We start from the raw sequence: 18,908 nt of genomic DNA, 5'->3' as shown, positions 1-18,908 counted from the left end.
ATAAATTCAGTTAATTTTCCTCAAGTTGAGTCTGTTTTGCCCATGACGGTAATTGGTGAGTGATCTCTCCTGTCCTTATCTTGACCACGAGCGCTTTGTTATATTTACTCTCCCCTGTCCAGCTGAGGCAGGGGCAGTGATAGAACGGCTTTGGTGGGCACCTGGCGTTCAGCCAGGGTCAACGCACCACAATATTAGATGGGACGTCCCATGGTATGGAATATCCTTTTGGCCACTTTGGGTCAGCTGCCCTGGCTGTGCCATGTCCCAACTTCTTGTGTCCCTCCAGCTTTCTCACTGGCTGGGCATGAGAAGCTGAAAAATCCTTGACTTTAGGCTAAACATTACTCAGCAACAACTGAAAACTTCAGTGTTATCAACATTCTTCTCATATCTAACTCAAAAACATAATACTGTTCCAGCTAGTAGGAAGACAATTAACTCTATCCCAGCTGAAACCAGGACAGTATATCAATTCAGTTACATTATTTTAATTTCTATTATGATTTTTGGTTTTGTTTGTTTTGTTTTTTTTTTTTTTTCTAGATTGTTTACTACGTGGTGGGAAGGAAAAGAAGTTCATATCCTACGAGAAAAGTGGTAAATTATATACAATAAGAGACACAAACCCCATTTTTTCCCCCCTTTTAAGCCTAATTTAGATTGCATAAAAGAAAAGGACTTTCTGAGAGGCTTACTCAGCCTTTTAATTTGATTTCAGAAACTTTACGTATATGCACGTAGGGCAGCATTGAAGAAAAGAGGACACCCTCCCAAACAAATAGTAAAAGTTAGGAATATGAGTATCAGAAATTAATTTAGGTATGTAAGGAGGAACAGGGTCTTACAGAACTTGAAAACGCTGACAGAATGGTTGAAGTTGAGATAATAGCAGATGAAGAGTAAGTAGGGGTGAAAAGAAAGATTGATATATTGGTAAGTGATGGGCAAGGATGGTAACTTGTGTTGCTGTGTTTCATGGAAAAAAATGTGTGAAAAGATGTTTTTAAAGACACCAGAGGGATGTTGCATTAGTTGTTATGGGATGAGGACCCCAGAAATGAACACACCCTTGAGGAGAAGAAATCTTTGTGACACTAAGAAAGAAGATGAAGTAAAATTGGAGCTCATATGGCTGTGGAGAGGGAGCAGGGGACAATTCAAATACACTACTTTTAGTGCTGGTAGTGTGAGCTCACATTGTGAGCTGTGTCCAATGTCTGAATAACATAATGTTCTGGGAGGAAGACCAAGGGGCCTGATTCTCTGTGTGTTAACTGGAGGCAAACAAGGGGATACCCAAGACAAAGTTAAGATATGATTCATGTCTCTGGTGAAGGGTGACAGGCTTATAGATCACCATCAAGAGACAGGAGCTATAACTGTGATGAGATAGCTTGCAGGAAATGTTAAGTTCAAAGTTCCTTCAGAATGCACCAGAATAAGGTATGAAGGACAACGAAACAAATGGGGAGGTAGCCAGGATGGAGAAAAGCCATACATATCATCTGACACTGCTCCTGATGATTATCTGACATCTGGTGGTATAGCAAGCAAATATTTTAATATCTTTTGTTACCCTGTTACTGGAAAATTCTCAAATTTTATGCAAATCTACACAATAAATTATCTCAGTAAATCTTTTCTGGTTCAAACATTTTCATAAAACTGAAAGTAATTCTTAATACTTTTCCCTTGGATTTCTGATACCTTTACGTTAGAGCAATAAAAGGAACAGTTGAGGGGCATGAGTGTTGAGTAAAACAAGTCTAAGAGGAATATGCACAAAAATATGGGAGCAGGGGGGGTTACGCTGTCCTTCACATAGCTCTCACTCATGTAACATTGCAACAGTTGAGGTCACCTGAAGCACTCATAATCACAATTCCACATTCAACCAGGCAGGAGCTGAAGTAAGAGACCTCCACCAAAGGATCTTCAATCTTGGGATGTGTTTCTCTGTTAAACCACTGGAGCTGGAAGTCACTGACCTCTGGGTCACACTATATTTTACCCACTTGCATACTTTGTATTATACAAAAGAAATGTCTGGCTTGTTCTCACTGGAGAGGTTGTGATATCTTAACACTGTTTCAAGTTGTATGCTTATTTCACAAACACTACACAATGCACACAATTAGTCAGAAATTAAATACCAGGCAGTGGTAGATTATGATCTTTTTTCAAAAAGTATGAAAAGCAAAGCAGAATCGCGCTTTTCCCTATTTATGCTCTTCCTTTAATTTGTTTAATTTTGATATTTTCCAGCATGAAAATACATGAGCACATTTTGCTCCTATTAAATTTTAGAATGTTTTACTGCTACTGGGCATGAGTTTCACTGGTTGAACTATCCTACTGTTTTTAAGTAGCAAGAGCTCTGTGGGGAAATTTTGTTTAAAAGCATTCCTGTTTTTTAAGTATTTACTTATTCTATTTATGTTCTTAGCATAAATATTTCTCTCTGCTTTCACCTTTATAAAAGATTTTCTTTATTGTTTAAACAAAGTTCTATTTTTTCACTAAATGTAATTTACAGTTTTGATGAAATATGGATTGTCACAAATATTACCATTTTTCTGATTGAAGTGTAAGGCACATTTCTTTGATCATACTCTCTCTTGCATAAAAATACAGCAGCATGTATGTGCAACCAACTCTCCACCTCAAAGAAAACTACCGAAGGGAAACATTATACTGCTCACATAATTTTTCTTAGAAACTGAGAGAAAACAAGCTGTGTATGACAGATGAGAGTTATAATGCTGAACTGGTGTTCAGTCAACAGCTACAGTGGTGATAGTGGTAGTAAGACCCTATGCAGAACAGAATAGGGAGGCAAGATAAACTTCTTATTTCATTTAATCATTTGCTTAGCTCAAAGATGCCATGCTTTCAAAAGATGTGAGGAAGAAAGCATTACTCTTCAGCATTTATGTACATGGGTTTTGGGGGCAATGTTTGTTAATGTTTATATGTTGCATTTTGGAAGAGGTGAAGTTTTATCATAGTATAACTCTAATATGCTTTTTTTCTGGGAAGATACCTTTTCAACACATCTGTCCACACCTGAAGGCTCCAAAGTCACAGGCATCATGAATCCAGCTTTACCAAATTTATGCTTAAATGAGAATAATTCCTTGAAAATGCTATTCAATGGCCTAAATTCTTGGATCTAAACCCCTGAGTTTAGTGCAGGATCAGGAGATAGACAAAGATATGTCAAAGCACCTAACAAAAGATAGAGCAGCCTCTTCACTCTCCTGAGTATGCGGTGTGGTGGCTTCTAGTATGTGGTGGCTCTAGGGTATTCCTGAAATACAACGTATCTATGAGTGCCTCCAAACCTGAATGGATTAACCAGGAGGAAGTCTGTAGACATGGATATAGCATCTAATATATGGATAATTCCTAAATACCTGGTTAGGAATTGAGGAACATGTAAGTGATGGAAATATAAGCAACCTGATGACTAACCTAGCCTAGCCATTGGTAATCCCTGATGCATCTGCTCAATTTCAAGTGAACAAACTATACTAAAAGCTAGTGCTAGGGACTACACACTATTTCTGATTAGAGTGTGGACAACAGAACAAGAACAGCAAAATGGATTTTGCAAACCTTTCATAATCACTGCCTAAAATGCAACAGTTCTTTCATTTTAAGATACACACAGATAGTTCTCCAAATCCATGTTAGGCTTACAGTGCATAATAAATAGCAAATAAAAGCAAGCTGCTTATTTGCACTTATTTGTGATGCCGAATTACAAGTCCTGTTTCCTTTCATCACCACCTGTGAAGTCACTATGTAGTGTTGGAAATAGACAGGAGTGTTGGAAATAGACAGGAGAACTCTATTTTAGTGGCAAAACCTATGCAGTCAAATGAAAATACGCAACAAGTGAGACAGACAGCGTGAGTGACACAGATCAGAGAAGCCCAGGTTTTTGGTTATTCTTAAATCAGCTCTCAAAAAAAGGATGGGCTCTCTTGCTTGGGAGTTCAAAGACTGAGAGTGAGAAGATCTTTCCATTTACTTCTGTAATAGGAAGTAAGTGACATTGCACAATATAAATCTTAAACTCATTTTCATATTAAGTGAAACAAAATAAACAGCTTTAATAATATCACTTATAGTACATAACTATTACCAGATTTCCCATTTTTAAATTTGAGAATGGAGCAACTTTATACTATTCCCCCCCCCAAAATGATTCTAGGAATATGAATGCATGTCCACACTCAATATATGTCAAGAGAATAACTCACAATTGATATAAGGATTATTTATGAGATATATTTTTCTCTTTAAAAAACTTTGAATTGCTGAACTTCTAGACAAAAGTTATCATGACATAGAAAAATATTTCCATGGGACATAAATTATGACTGCCCTTCAGATATGAACTGCTACTTTAGATGTCACCATGAAAATATCAGGGCCCCGGGGGCACCGCCAGCCCCGACTGTGCCTGGCCGGCCCCCCGGGGCTCCCCGACGGCCCAGGACTCCACGTCAGCCCCGGGGCCGTCAGCCCCTGCCCCAGCGATGCCGCAGCAGGGCCGGTCTCTGGCCCTCCCCAGCCCTGCCCGGCCATGGGCCCACGTCCCAGCCCAAGCTCAGCCTGTCCCCAGGGAGGTTCATGGCGCCCGGGGCTGGAGCTGCCCTGGGGCCTGCCGGCGGCCTGCTCCTGGCTGGGGTGGTGGCCCGGGCCCGGGCTGGCAGGCCCTGTCCCGGTGGACCCCCACAGACAGCCCCCAATGACACAGGGACCACCAGCCCTCACAGTGCCCTGACAGTATGCATATCAAACCACCTTGACAAGGAAACCTTAATGGCCCAGAGTTAGTGCAGCTTAGTATTTATTAGTTAGGCTGGAGTGCTTTTCAAAAGCTTAGCCACCATTTTTGCCTTGAAAACCTTACACTGTAACTAAGGGCTGCTCAGTCTCCAGAAGAGCAGCAGCTCGGTGCTGAGGGAGAGGGCAGAGGGAGCCGGGCTGGCCGGGGAACGAGAAGAGGAAAACAGATCTCCTCAACCTGGCAGCGAGACAGAGCTGTGGGTACCCTTAAGCTGTGCCTGCAGCCTCCGCCGTACCTCTGGACACGTCTCAACATTGTTACAGGAAAGCTATTTGCTTTATGAGCAAGAGGAAAAATGCAAATAAAATGCAAATTACACAGCTTCCACTGCAGACTGTAATTTAGGCACAGCTGTATGAAGTACTACAAATCGTATCAGATACTGATACGTTTTGCACGGCTAAACCAGCATGGCTTCACTTGTGTGTGTGTCTCAATTTCCAATTGCTAAAATGAAGATAATCTCTTTTTTCCCATTAACCTGTCTGTCTTGCCTAAAGCGGTGGGCCTCTGTGCCAATTTCTCCCACTGCTTCTCAGAAACCACCTTTTTGGCCTGACCATCTACATGGTAATGCACTATAAAATATAGGTATAGTTAATAAATGTTGGCTATTCGTTAGCATAGTGACCAGCCCTAACTGGGGTGCTACGGCAGAAGGGATGGTGACTCACAGGGAGATTTGAAGGAGCAGATATTAATGACTCCTTACACACCTTGCCTGAAGTAAAGCTCAAAACCATGATAATACATCAAGTTGCTGAACTTAATCCCAGCAATAAGTCTAAATTCTGGTCAGGACAATGCCATGCACTACAGTGCTTGCTGAGCTGATCTAATTAAAGCTTACAATTTCCTCTAGCCTTAATTCAATCAGTTACTACATGCCAAAGTTCAATTGCCTCAATTAGGGTTAGATTAAGTCACCAACTGGACCTAAAGCCTACTCAAGAAGCTCAATGACTAGTGTCTTGGGACAGAATCTAAAATAATGTAAAGAATGGGAGAAATGAGAATTCTCAGGCTTTTTGACTTTAATAAATTGGAACCTGTCCTGCATAGTCTAGGCTTCTCCTACTCATTTGCCTTGTTACTCATTTACTTTGAAACAATTATTTGCCTTGTTAATTTCAAATTATTACATTCTTCTTAAATTGCAGGGCACTAGCATTTTCTTTGGAAAGTCCCAGCTGTCCTTGCATTTCACCTCCTGTTTCACTCATTGGGAGGGAGGGGGGAAGGTATAGAAAGAGATTCTGTTTGCCACGCTTGGAATGAAGTTAAAACCATACATAATCTTGTTTTTATGGAAAATCTTTTAATTGTCTTGAAATCTGAAATTTTCTCACACAACTGAGCTAACCAGAAAATTTAAATATGTATCTGGTATTATTATTTCTGAACTGGTGTTACAAGAAGGGTTTACGTTCACAGAAAAATGGTAACACAGAATGAAAATAAATGTACTAAAGAAAAAAAAGCCTAAAAATAAATGAAGCATAGGTGCATTTTGGATCTTCTAGCTTCAACATCATTAAAGGGATTGTCTGCTTTCTTGCTCGCATGCTTAGCCTTGCAGTTTATGTAGTTCACTGCTCTTAAAGTAAGAAGAAAAAATATCAGTGAAATAGTAGCCACTTTTAACAAAGGCTTAATGTTTCTTTAGTTTAAATGAGTACTTGTCTAAATTGTTGAACTACTGTACAACAGGAATCCCATTCCAGCTAATGCATTGTAATTACAGTGATAGTAATAAAATACATAAGCTTATTTTTTCTTGTAGTGGGCAGTCACTTAAAATGACTCATTGATGAAAGATCCCGTCTGAAAGGCTACACTTTGTACAAAATACTGTATATAAACAGATCACTATATTTGAAAGACATATTTTAAATTGCAGCACTACAAATCTAAGAATGGATAAATTAGTTTTGTCCATCATATTTTAGCATTAATTCATTTAACCCAAGAAAATCCTTCTTCACTTGGCAGACACTCATACTTTATCTTAATTTGGCTATTTTATAAAGCTTGTGTTGATTTCACTTGTAATATTTTGCTGCTTTTTAATGGAGACAGATTGTATTTCATATTTACTTCACTCTCTTACACAGGTCTTAAAGTGGCACTGTAATAGAAAGCACTTGTATTATACTTGACCTAATACCATAAAATGTGTATGATAAATACATATGAAACAATATTCATTATTCAGTGAAGTATCAGCCTGTATTTTTCGAGATGGATAAAAGCCTTACCTTGTTTAAAACCTGTTCTGATTGTACTAGCATTGTATATCTGAGGTTTTAATTCTGGCTTAGGCCTATTATTAATGTAAAAGTGAGAAAACAGAAGTACGGCACATGGGATGTGAAATTGTAATTTTATTTTGTAGTAACACAAAAAGCAGACGTTACAGAATCTCCATGTTTAGAGATATGCAAAATTTAGACATGACCCTGAGCAACATGATCTGACTTTGAAGTTGGATCCAGTTAATGACTGAGTGGACCATTGGACCCCATGACCACCAGAGATCCCTTCTCACCTCAGTTATTCTGTGCTTATATGATTCTGCATTAATATGTTTCAAGTATCCATTTTAATAGATCAAATTGCAGAAGCAAGACAATACGAGGCAAGTGATGATGCAAGTTTTGTACTGTTGACAAGTATGTCATACTATCAGTTGAGTAAATCATGTCTTCTCCCGATGTAGCTTAAGTTTATACATAGTGTTAAGAAGGTGCATGATTGCATTGAAGGAAACAAGGTTAATTACATGTTGAAGTGATGGCATAGATGAGGTTACAATCAGAAATTCCTTAGTATCATTATTTGTAATTTTGCTTTGCCATCTAATGAACAACTACAACATATTAAGTGAACTTATTTGTTGAATGTACATATTACATGCTCCTCCGGTAAATTGTTACAATCCACTAGCAGTATCTGAGTAATGATTTTCTTATAAATATATGGAGACTGAAAACCCCCAAACACTTCTGTTCAAATGAGAGATAAACATTATGACATTAATTCATACACAAGAAAGTATCCATAAAAATATAATTAGTTAAGAATAGAAGAAACTGATGAAGGATCAGCACCACAGTATAACAGACGTGGATTTTAGGAGCCTAAGCACAACACTGCACTTCAAAACTGCTCATTTCTGTGGCTGCCTAGACCCAGTGGTGCTTATTTGTGACAAGAAAATGAGAATTTTAATTCAGACACCCCACTTTCCACCTAATGAGTAGACAAAATCCAGAGGAAAATGTCACGGAAAAAAACTATCCTCTACTTTACTTACTGATTTTTTTCCAAAAAGAAAATAGGTGACAGAAGGAGATCATCTCTGCAGCTTACAGAGTATCTGTTTGGAAGGGAGGCATCCTGAATTGTGAACCCTGCTCACAGGACTGTTTATGCCCTATACCCTAGAAAATCATGAAAAAAAGAGAAGAAATACTCTGCCACCAAAACTGCCTGTTTTGAGTGCACAAGAGATTAATTTGAAGGGCACATGGCAACAAGGGTACAACAGGAAGCTGTTGTAACTAAAAGCATGAAGCAAGAGAGTAGAGTAGATGCTAGGGTTGAAATATCTCTATTCTTAACACAGAGCTGGCCCAGGCTCAAGTAAAATGTGATATAGAAAGCAGAAGAAATCAACAGACCGCATGAACAAAAGAGAACTGTGCATATTTAGTACAACCTAAGAACAAAATTAATTAAATGCCTGCACTGGCCACAGAAGGTTTGGATAAACAGAAAAATAAATTATTCCTTCAGACAGTGATAAAAGGAAAGGATTGGCTGGAGCCAAATCAGCCAGGCTATGCTGCTAGGATGACCTAACCTTAGGTACTCAAGACACAGCTGAAAATAATGAAAGTAAATTTGAAAACAAAAAATGTAGTGTTAACAACCTCCTCAAATATTTCTTTAGTGTTATTTATTTTTTATTTAAAGAGCCTTTATCTCATGGCAAAAGACAGATGGATGCTTAAGTACAACACTTTTTGAAAGGACTGTATCAGTGAATATGAGAATAATATGTAAATAGGTCAATAGATAATAAGCAATAAACATATTTTCATTAGATACAGTAAATTTTTGTGTATAGTTTAATAGCTGACACTGCCTTTGTCTGGTCCAAGATGAGAGTGGTGGGACAAAGGTGCAAATAAGCATGTGAGTTACTAAGGAGGACAGTGCACAACCTCTTTCATAAGTTTCACGTTTCCATCGCATAGTGCTGCTGTCATCCATTCCTTTTGCCTTATGTACTCTCCCTTGCTAGGGCATTGTAGCTATTCACCTCATCACATACCACTGGTAGCGGCCAGCATTCAGAGACCAACAGTGGTCAACTGGTAACAATTCCCCAAATTCTTCCTCAGACAACCATGCCTCTTTCTTTTGCCATGCTCTAGCTCAACACACAACAGCTACGTGGGCACTTGTATATTATTATCTGTAGTAGTTGGGTAGATCAATGCCACAGGGCCCTTCCAGTTCATACTTCAACAACCAATATATGCACTTGTCATTATGCTTGCCGACCTGAGATGAATGTGCAGGAATCTTGGTGCAGTCTCTGCAGCAGTGGGATGTACCCTCTCTCTGCCATGCACGTCCATACAGCCTAATGGCATCCATACATTGCGTGTTAGTCATGCTGTTCCATAGGCCTTTAATAAAAGATGCCCATGATCTGTGAGCCTGCCAAAGACCACACAAGCTTCCAGATGCAGGAACTCATCATATCAGTACAGGCCTGGTCAATCAGGATGTTTCTGAAATGGGTGACTTTACAAACAGTAGACAGTCATCTCCAGTTGAGGTTATGGCAAGTACTACCATCACTTTTTTCCAGGAGCTGACCAGCTAATTGACACATGCTCTTCATTTCCTTCTTGTTTACAGCTTATTCAAATTAAGCTGCAGAAATATCAAAAAGTTGACCTATAGCTGGAAGCCCTCCTTAGGATTTGTCACCAATGCAGATTATTGGGGGGGGGGGGGGGAAATAAAAATCACAGATGTTTGTTTGGCAACAGCTCTGAGTCTAGAAAGCTTGAGCAGTTTCCCAGCAGCCAGGAAAGATTCCAAAACTCACTTGGAGCTGTGGCTACACTGCCGTGTCCAATACATTTGAGTAGAACAACCTGAATAGGATTAGTTCAGAAATGTTTCCCAGCTTCTTTCTATTTATGGCAAGGAAATGTTTGGCTAGGGCTCAGTCAATCCTGACTCTGCAGTGTGAGTGACTAAGCACCATTAAGAAGTTCTCAGGAAAGCTAAGCATCTTAGTCTTCAAAACCTGGACTGACTGACTGTCAAAATCTTTAGTGCAGTTAAAGGCCAAGCAGAGATCTTGAGGTCACTTCTGATGGTCCTTTTCTCATCCATGCTGTGTAGTACAATAGTTACTATGGTGTGCAAATCACCTGGACTACACTGCCTTCTCTGGATACAACTGGTAACACTTTTGGGGCTTATATACAAAATAATGACAAACACCACGAGTAGACCTGTCACTTCACTACCTACCCACTGCTCTGGTATTGTTCCACCAAATCTTAGCATACATTATAACTGCACGGGCTTTTACTCGTTCTGGCTCGTGCAGGGCTACCATAATTCTCTTTCTTCATGCTGACACTGGTGGTATACTACCCCACAAAAAAAAAAAAAAAAAAAAAAAAAAAAAAAAAGAAGAAAAAAGAAAAGCCCATAAGCACAGTGATGGCTGCACTCTGCAGTTATCTGTAAAGTTACTGTGATTATTTTAAGGCAGAAGACCCAACAAGTCTGACCTGCACCAACTAAAGGTCTATGGGAATCACAGTGGTAGGGAGGCCAACACTACATGCCCCATTGCCTCAAATACCTGTTAGGAATAGTGGTTGCTTATGTGGTATCTGTAGAATACTGATCAAGAAATGAACAGGTGATCCTCTCTCTCCTTTTCTAGGAGCTGTAAATAACAGGATCAGTAAGAAAAGGCAGGCAAAGAAGACCAAAGCCACCTGGATTTATTTGGTGGCAGGCATTTGTGTGGCCAATGAAGACGCACCATTGGGGCCAAGTGACTCACGACCATTTAACAGTGGCTCTGTCACAGCTGGACTCCGTCACAGTTGAGTACAAAGATGTTGCAAACTAGTTGGGTCTGCTTGCTTCTTCCCCAGCTGTGCAAGACAGTAAGGCTTTGGACTGGTGTATAAAACACTGGCAAGAGATTTCAGACATCAGAGGCCGGAAGGTCTGAGTGGGCAACATGAAGTAAGGAGGTTAAGCAGAATTGGTCTCGTTTGTAAACAGGATGTGGTTATTGGGTAAGAGCTGGAGGCCCCAAAGAAGCTCTGAAATACAGCAGCTAAATCCTGAGAGATAATGGGGATGTTCACTGAACTATAAAATTAAATGGCCTACTGAAGTCCCAGTGAGAGGGAAGGTTGCCACTAATTTTTTAAAGGAAGAGTTGAAGTCCCAGAAAGCATTGATTTGTTGAATGGCATCAACTAGAAAGTGTGAAGGAAGAGAACTGCTGTTGTCTCAACCTCGTGTATATAAATTGCCTAAATGTTTGCAAGCATTGGTACAATGTTGCAATAATGAATGAGGTTCTCCCGGTGTTAGGTGCTAAAGTAAACAGAAAATGAAATCCAATCTCTCCTCCAAAAATGTATAGTACAGTTAAAGAATGGATGCAAGGGCCAAGTACGTAGAAGGTAAGAAAAGGAAAGGGACTGTAGTATGCAAAAAGAGTGCTTTTAAAGTCCTTTAATTCTTCATCCAGTTTTGAGGTTTGGGTTTTTTTGTAACTAATATTACTATAAATAATGAGGGTAGTTGTGCTATGAAAGTTATAACTAGGAGTGTTTGCAGGGCCTGGCCTAACATATACTGAGAACAGAACTCAAATGGGCTATAACTTATATTCTTAGAGTTATACTTGTACACGCCTTTACCTGTAACAATCTGTGTTTTCCATTTAGTCAGACACGGCCAAGTTCTACACATTTTCTTCCCGGTTTAGTGTGTTACAATAAGCATGTGTTAATAGATGGACAAATTAGACATTACTTCTGTAACTTATGAACTGTTAGCTAAAATATGTAATGGATAAAGACATACTGAACATGCACACATTGCTCTCAAAATTAATTTTTATATCAAATATTTACTGATCCTTATTTAAGTTTACTTATTCCTAGGACTTTTGCCATCTCTGCAAGCATTCTTTCACATTTTACCACGATGATTTGAGGAAGTATCCAACTGTCCTGGTAACACAGGGGAACAGCTATGCAAGTTCATGACTCAGTCACTTTGTAAGGATATGTAAACTGTCTTGGTTTATTTCAAATGCTTATACACCATATACCTGCGGGCAGCATGGCTGTAAATTGACATGGGGTTACAGGTCTAAGAAGAGTTTGTGGAATTTTTAATTTTGAGGTTATGACGATGACTGCACCGTGAACTATTTTGCTGCATTCTGATTACGCTTGTCCCTCTGTGCACTATTATATTTACTGTGCTAATAAAGCATGGCTGGCTATCAGGCTGAAAACACCTCTTAAAGGGACTTTACTGTCTGCGGAGCCTTTTCCTGCTAAGGCATTCACGCTGTAGCTAGGAGAGGCGAGCCAACGTCTTGAATCACATCACTGCAAGTTTTCCCTCCAAAAGTGGCGACTGATCTTTCAGTGCATTTTAGTTGAAAAGAAAGCTCAGGAAAGAGTCACAAATAATAACTACTTTCAGCAATGTAACGACGACTGAGACAAGAGCAATTACCTATTGCCTGACTGCTGACTAGATAACCCAAAACTGCAATCCAGCAGGAAAAGAAAAATAAAGCGGAACGCAGACTACTATACAACAGCGGTTAGCCGAAAGAAGCGTTTAACTCCGTGCCACCTCCTTACATTAGTTCTGCTGCCGTGAGAACGAAGGGAAGCACGGCGGTAAGCCGAGCGGCTCGCCTTGCCGCGGGAGGGCTGGCGGTGGCTTCTTCGGAAGGCGTTGGCCCGCTCCGCACTAGCCCCCGGTCCAGCCGCGCCGGGCTACGAACGGCTAGCGCTCCCAGGCCGGGGTCGCACCGCCTGCGCGGCTCTCCCCGGCTCGGTGCTTAGGTGAGGGCTACGGGAGGATCACACCCCTCCGTTAACCGTTACTGCCGTTGGAAACGCTCCTCCACGCCTCGCCCCCCGGCCCCGCCGGGTGCCGCCGCCACCACCTGTTACCTGCTCCCGCCTCGGCCCGGCCGGAGACCAACCACGCTCACGCCCGGCGCGGGGCTCTCGTCGCCGGGCCGGACCCCGCTCACCCTCCCGCCGCCGCGCCCCACCCGCACCCCTCACACCGCGACGCGGCGGGGGAGGGGAGCGGACACCGCCACATCCGGGTGCCGGCGCTCTTAGCGCGCATGCGCGGCCGCCCCGCCGCTGCGAGGCAGGGCGTCGCGGTAGTCACTGCCGCCGCCACCGCCGCTCCTCCCTGGGGCGCTGCGCTTCCGCGTTGTCAGGCAAGGGGGAGCGACCGTGAGGCGGGGGAGGCGCCCTCCGCGGCGGCAGGAGGAGGAGGAGGAGGATGGTTGTGGGGGCGGGCGGCGGCAGCAGCCGCTGGCAGCAGCCGGGAGAAGCCCCGCTGGTGACTGGCTGGCGGCACACGCAGCTCTGAGGAGGCGGAGGGTGCCTGAGCCGCGGGGCGGGCGCCTGCGAAGGGGGGAGAGACTGCGGCGGCGGGAGGGGACCGGCACACACACACACACGCGCACACACACGCACACACACGCACGCAGAGACGGATGACAGCGGCGGCCGCGGCTGCCACGATGTGAGGCGGGCTGCGCGGGGGGAAGTGGGGGCTCCGCGGAGAGGAGAGCAGAGGCAGCCCGCACCCCCCCGGCGGCGGCGGCGGCGGCGGGAGGGGCGGCCGGGCCGGGGCGGGCCGTGCGCCCCGGCGGGCAGGGCGCGGGGCGCGGAGCGGCCGCGGGCGGCGAGTCTGGGACCGGCGGTGGCGGCGCTGGTGGGCTGACCGGCTCCTGTTTGCTTGGCTCCAGTCTCCCGTCTCCGAGCCCGCGGGCCCCGATGAGGAGCGCCCCTGCGCTGCCGGACTGACGCCTCGCCGCCCTCCCCGCGGACGAGGAGGAGCGCTGCCCGGCGGCGGAGAGCGCGGCGCCCCTGATCGCGGGCCGCCCCTGCACCGCCCTCCCCGGCGGGGGCTCGTCTGCCGCCTGCGGGGCGGGCGGCGCGGCGCGGCGGTGACAGCGCGGCGGCGGCGAGGCCGGGGGAGCGGGGAGCGCCGCCGCCGAAGACCATGAGGAAATTTAACATCAGGAAGGTGCTGGACGGCCTGACGGCGGTCTCCGCCGCCGCCTCGGCGTCGTCCGCCGCGCAGCAGCAGCAGGCGGGCAACCGGGAGACCGAAATCCAGGAGACGCTCCAGTCCGAGCACTTCCAGCTCTGCAAGGTGAATGAATGCTGCAGCCCCGAGCCGGCTGGCGGCCGGGGAAGGGGGCGCGCCGCCGCGATGGGCTCTGCGGGCATTGCTGCTCGGTACCGGCCTCGCCGAGCCTGCCCGCCGTTCCTGTTTACTTGTTTGGATGTTTTTTTTTTTTTTTTTTTTTTTTTTTAGGGGGGGGGGGGTGGGGGCGGAGAAGGGAAGGAAGCGGTGGGTGTAGCTGTACAGGTCTCGTTGGATTTCTGTAGTCATCCTTCCTGGAGAGTTTCAGGGTTTGTCGTCTTCTAGGCTCTTTCATGCGTGTAATGTTGACTGTGTTCATGAAGGCTTCGTAGAAGGAGTGGGGGAAGAAGTGATACCTAGCTGTAGTGCAGATCTGATTATCGCGGCATTTGAGTAGAAGCCTCTGCTAATGGGCCCGAAGGACAGGGGATCTGTCTCTCTGCATTATTTGGAAATGCATTTATCCCGTTCCTTTGCGCCTGAAAAAGGCTGTAGACGCTCGTGGTGGTTTTGCTGCAGTGTGTTGCCAAGTTGCCTATGCCGCTATCGCAAATCTTCTCCAGAGGCAGAGGAAGAGTTCCTGGTTTTTTTATTTGCTTGTGCGTGATAACGATAACTGCAGTTTGTGTCTGCACACTTCAGAAAATGATGCAGCGAATTAATCCACCAGCTGTACCAAGAGGAATAAAAACTGATTTGAATATCAATACCCATTTTTATCTTTACATTGCACCCGTGGCCTAGCTTGATATGGATGAGCTTGTTTGTGGATTCTCTTCCTTGTTTTATCTAGTATTGCAGGCGTTTCTGCCACTTTTGCAAGTTGTTCATGAAGGACATTGAAAAGAGCAGAGCTGTTACCAGTTAGATTTTATTCACTGTGAAATACTGAGAGTTGCAGGCTATGCCTGCAACTTCAGTGAAGTAAAAGTACATCGGAAGTTTGCTACGCATTTATGAGGTCCTAAAATAACTCTCCTTTAAACTAAACCATTTGAAATGGAAAAGCTGGCTTATGTTGTGTACGTTTATAGGGGAAGTAAGAGTAAGTGACACTCTTATGTTCTTGATTCTGATTAATTGCAGTCTGAGAAGTGTAATGGAGTTATCGCTTGGTCAATTACCAAATTAGTCTTGGCTAACCAAAAAGCTAAATGTGCCAGTAGCTTCATATTAAGAAAGAATTCCATGGTTGAGGGTTTTTTTTTTTTGGCTTTGTTTGGTGGGATGTTTTTCGTTTTTGTCTGTTTCGGGGGCTGTTTTTTCTCTTTGGGGGAAGCAGAGGGTGAGAGATTGGTTTTATGGAGCTTGGGTTGTTTTTTTTTTCTTAATGTGCTGAGAGAGGTTGCACTGTCATGTGGGGCCTGTTGGATTGAAATTGAAGTGATTGTCAGACAAGCAGGTCTAGTAATTTGTAATAGTTCTAATGATAGGTCTGAATTTGTTGCCAAACTTCCTAGGAACATCTCAGATTTTAATAGTTTAGTGCCTTTGTTAGAGCTGAAAATAAGATGCCGTGGAGAATGAGGTAGATGAAAAAAATAAAATGCTGAGTTGATACAGTCTTTGTACAGAAGAAATGTAAGATTCAAATTAAGTTTCAGTAAGTATGGCTGTCACTTGATGATCAAGGATGAATGAGTAACTATGACTAAAAAAAATCTTTTATAATTGGTTCATGTAAGACAGCTGATTTTCTCAGCCTGTTGTTAAAATGCTTTGTAGTTCCTTTCTTAATTGTGATTAACACTGAATCCTGTTTCCTAACATACGATATTGATTCTGTTTATTTTTGGTCTGCTGCTTGACCCATCATTACTGTGATGCTTTGACTTTGTTAGACTGTACGCCATGGTTTCCCCTATCAACCTTCAGCCTTGGCATTTGATCCTGTTCAGAAAATACTGGCCATCGGGACTCAAACTGGAGCACTAAGGCTGTATCCTTTCATATTATGAAGCGGATTTAGTGCACCTCATGCAAGCGATAATTTGATTCAGCTGCTGGAACCATTCAGAAGTGTGGTGGGAACCAGGTATGCAGGAAGGGGGAAAGAAAAGCTCTGTTTTCTGCTGGTGGGTGGCCTGGCTGTTCTGCTTGTTCTTTGTGTCAGTTCAAGTTGTGTTAATGATGTGAGGTATGGCTGCTCAGTCCCCATTAACTCAAGTTAATATATACATTTTGTAGAGGGTTACTAGAGTGCTGACAGTTTATAGCAGCTGACTGCAAATCTAAAGAGAGACCTGGGCTGAGCTCTGTTTCATTATTCTGCTGTATCCTCTGGGATTGAAAAATTCCATGCTGCTTAGTGGGGTTTTCTTTTTGTTGGTTGGTTTTGTTTTGTTTTGGGTTTTTTTTTTGTCTGGTTCTTGATAAGCTTTGTAATACTGTAGTTACCTGCTACTGCTTCTGTGTTGCCAAAAGATGGTTTCAGGTGGGGACACTAAAGGGTACAGGAATTGTATCTCATGAATAGTTTCCAAGTGACTGAGATGAACAGAATGAATGTGTGGAATAAAGCACCAGTAACCCTGCTTTTATTTTTTTTTTTTTCCTTCACTAAAAAGTGAACTACCCATATGTTCATAGCCATATGGTACCATAGCCATATGGTAGTATCCAAGCCATGTAACAACATATGTGTTTAAACTTTTATTTTTAAAATAAGATGCCCTGTAGATTCTTTTTAATCCACACTGCCATTGCCCAAACCTTACTTTTCATCAGAAGAGAGTGAATTGAATTCTCTGTTGTCCTGAAATTGACTGAACTCTGACCTTTTTGGGGAAGGTTTAGGCCATCTTGCTAGAAAAATTGACTTAATCCTCTTTAAACTGTAGGTAAATCTCATCTTTTCCTTTGCTACTTATATTAGTCTGCAGGTCAACTTTTTTTTGTTTCCTTCTGTAGCATCACTACTCTGTAAGGTTAATTGCCTTAGGCTTGCCTTTTACAAGTTGAAAAATTAGAACTTCAGTATTAAATCTGAGGCTTTAAGAAGAGGCTTAAGTGGCTTGTGTGGTATCTATACCAATATCTATTATGAACTCCCAAGACCTCTTAATTCAAAGTATGAGCAACAGTAATGACCATGCAGTGCTCTTAATGCTGTATTTGAAACTACCCCTAACTCTATAAATTTGGGGTTTAAAAAGGTGATAAAATTAATTTCAGTGAAGAAAGAAATGTGAGTGGTGCTGTTTATTACACCATATTGGTAGAATAGATGAGAAAACAAAAACAGATCTGAAACTAAGAATTTAGGTTGGAGGAAAAGGAGATATCAAAACGCACCTGTTCAGAGCTTACTCACCTGTAACTTTGGGCAACATGATGCTGCAGTTTGGGTAGTGATGACTTGATAAAACCTGTTTACTGGCACTCATCCATGACTACACCTGTGAATTCTCAGAGTGTGAATTGCTTTCTAAATAATTGAGAGAAGTGTTGCAAGATTGTGAGGGAAAAACCAGTTACTGTAAGAGGAAGCAGTAACATTGACAGAAAATGTATTTCTAAAGGGAAGGGAAGAAGTTTCATGCAGAGGCTGAAATGTTGGTGCTCCCCTAACTCGATGAAGATGAATATGCTTCTCTGTACCTTGATAGAGATCTTGATTCTTGGAAGAGCTGGCTAAAAGCCCTCAACCTGAGCTGAAAATTGTTAACCCAACAACCCTGCAGAAGTTCCATCTCCTGTGATTGATTACTTGCTCTTTGGGATGGACGAGTCCAGGCAGAAGGGATAGACTCAGACACATTCCCAATGTAAAACCAGCCTGTCACTTTCTGCCTAGTGAAACTGATTTGCAAAGCACTCTTTGGGAAGGAGTGCAACTTGCAAGAAGTGCTTATTTCATTCCATTGCTCAAAGATAAAAACATAACCAAAAACTGCTTGTTGACCTACAGGATGCTTTACCTGCTAAGGTTTTTATGAACAATAAATTATGTGCAAAGATTCATCAGTGGGAGCCACTTACTCTTTGGAGCTGCAAAAGTGTTTTTAGTTGGAATGAGGTTGGACTAGAAAGACTGAGAGTCAGTAAAGAGGTATTCATTGAGAAGTAAATCCTAAAAGTGGGAGAAAAGTCAATCCTCATTTTCTTCTGCATTCATGTTGTGAGAGTATAGAAGGAATCATAATGCGTCTTTCATTGCCTACCAGCAGATGGGAGCTGGATATTAGTGTTTTCCTTGCATCTTCAAGTATAGGTGCATCTTGTCAAGCTTTCATTTCCTTCCTATTGCAAGTAAGTGATCTGAGGAATTGTGAAGCAAGTTTTATTTTTTTTTTAGAAAGGTATTAAAGTTAAAATATTCTTAAATCAAGAAATGAGCTAACCTGTTCTTGGTTTTGTTAATATGTGAAGAAATTAATATTACAGTCCTGATTGACTTTGGGCCATTTATAAGCTAGCCCCTTTAGAGAACATGCTCCCTGTGTATGAGCAGTCTGCAGTTTGGGTATTTCAAGTTCAAAACCAGTGTTGATTAGAACAGCTAAATGTGATCAGGAATTTTCTTGACCGTACTCCCATCTCATTCTTCTTTGAG

The 18,908-nt window shown here is 42.6% G+C and overlaps 1 protein-coding gene across 11 annotated transcripts in view; it reads left to right on the top strand.

The window, feature by feature from the left end:
* The first annotated feature begins 14,092 nt into the window (after positions 1 to 14,092).
* Positions 14,093 to 18,908, top strand: part of STXBP5 (syntaxin binding protein 5) — a 118,579-nt gene continuing 113,763 nt past the window's right edge. For 10 of the 11 annotated variants that reach the window (XM_049800577.1, XM_049800575.1, XM_049800569.1 and 7 more), the window contains exons 1-2: positions 14,093 to 14,359; positions 16,195 to 16,292. In XM_049800577.1, the coding sequence (XP_049656534.1) occupies positions 14,207 to 14,359; positions 16,195 to 16,292 (251 nt within the window). In that variant the 5' untranslated portion in view covers positions 14,093 to 14,206. The remainder of the gene's footprint in view (positions 14,360 to 16,194; positions 16,293 to 18,908) is intronic. The other variant, XM_049800566.1, reaches the window with a different exon arrangement.

The sequence above is a fragment of the Accipiter gentilis genome, chromosome 5 (assembly GCF_929443795.1).
Source record: "Accipiter gentilis chromosome 5, bAccGen1.1, whole genome shotgun sequence".
In the NCBI taxonomy this organism is placed as follows: Eukaryota; Metazoa; Chordata; class Aves; order Accipitriformes; family Accipitridae; genus Astur; species Astur gentilis.
The sequence above is the reverse complement of the archived record's forward strand: the minus strand, read 5'-3'. Positions and strand labels throughout refer to the sequence as shown.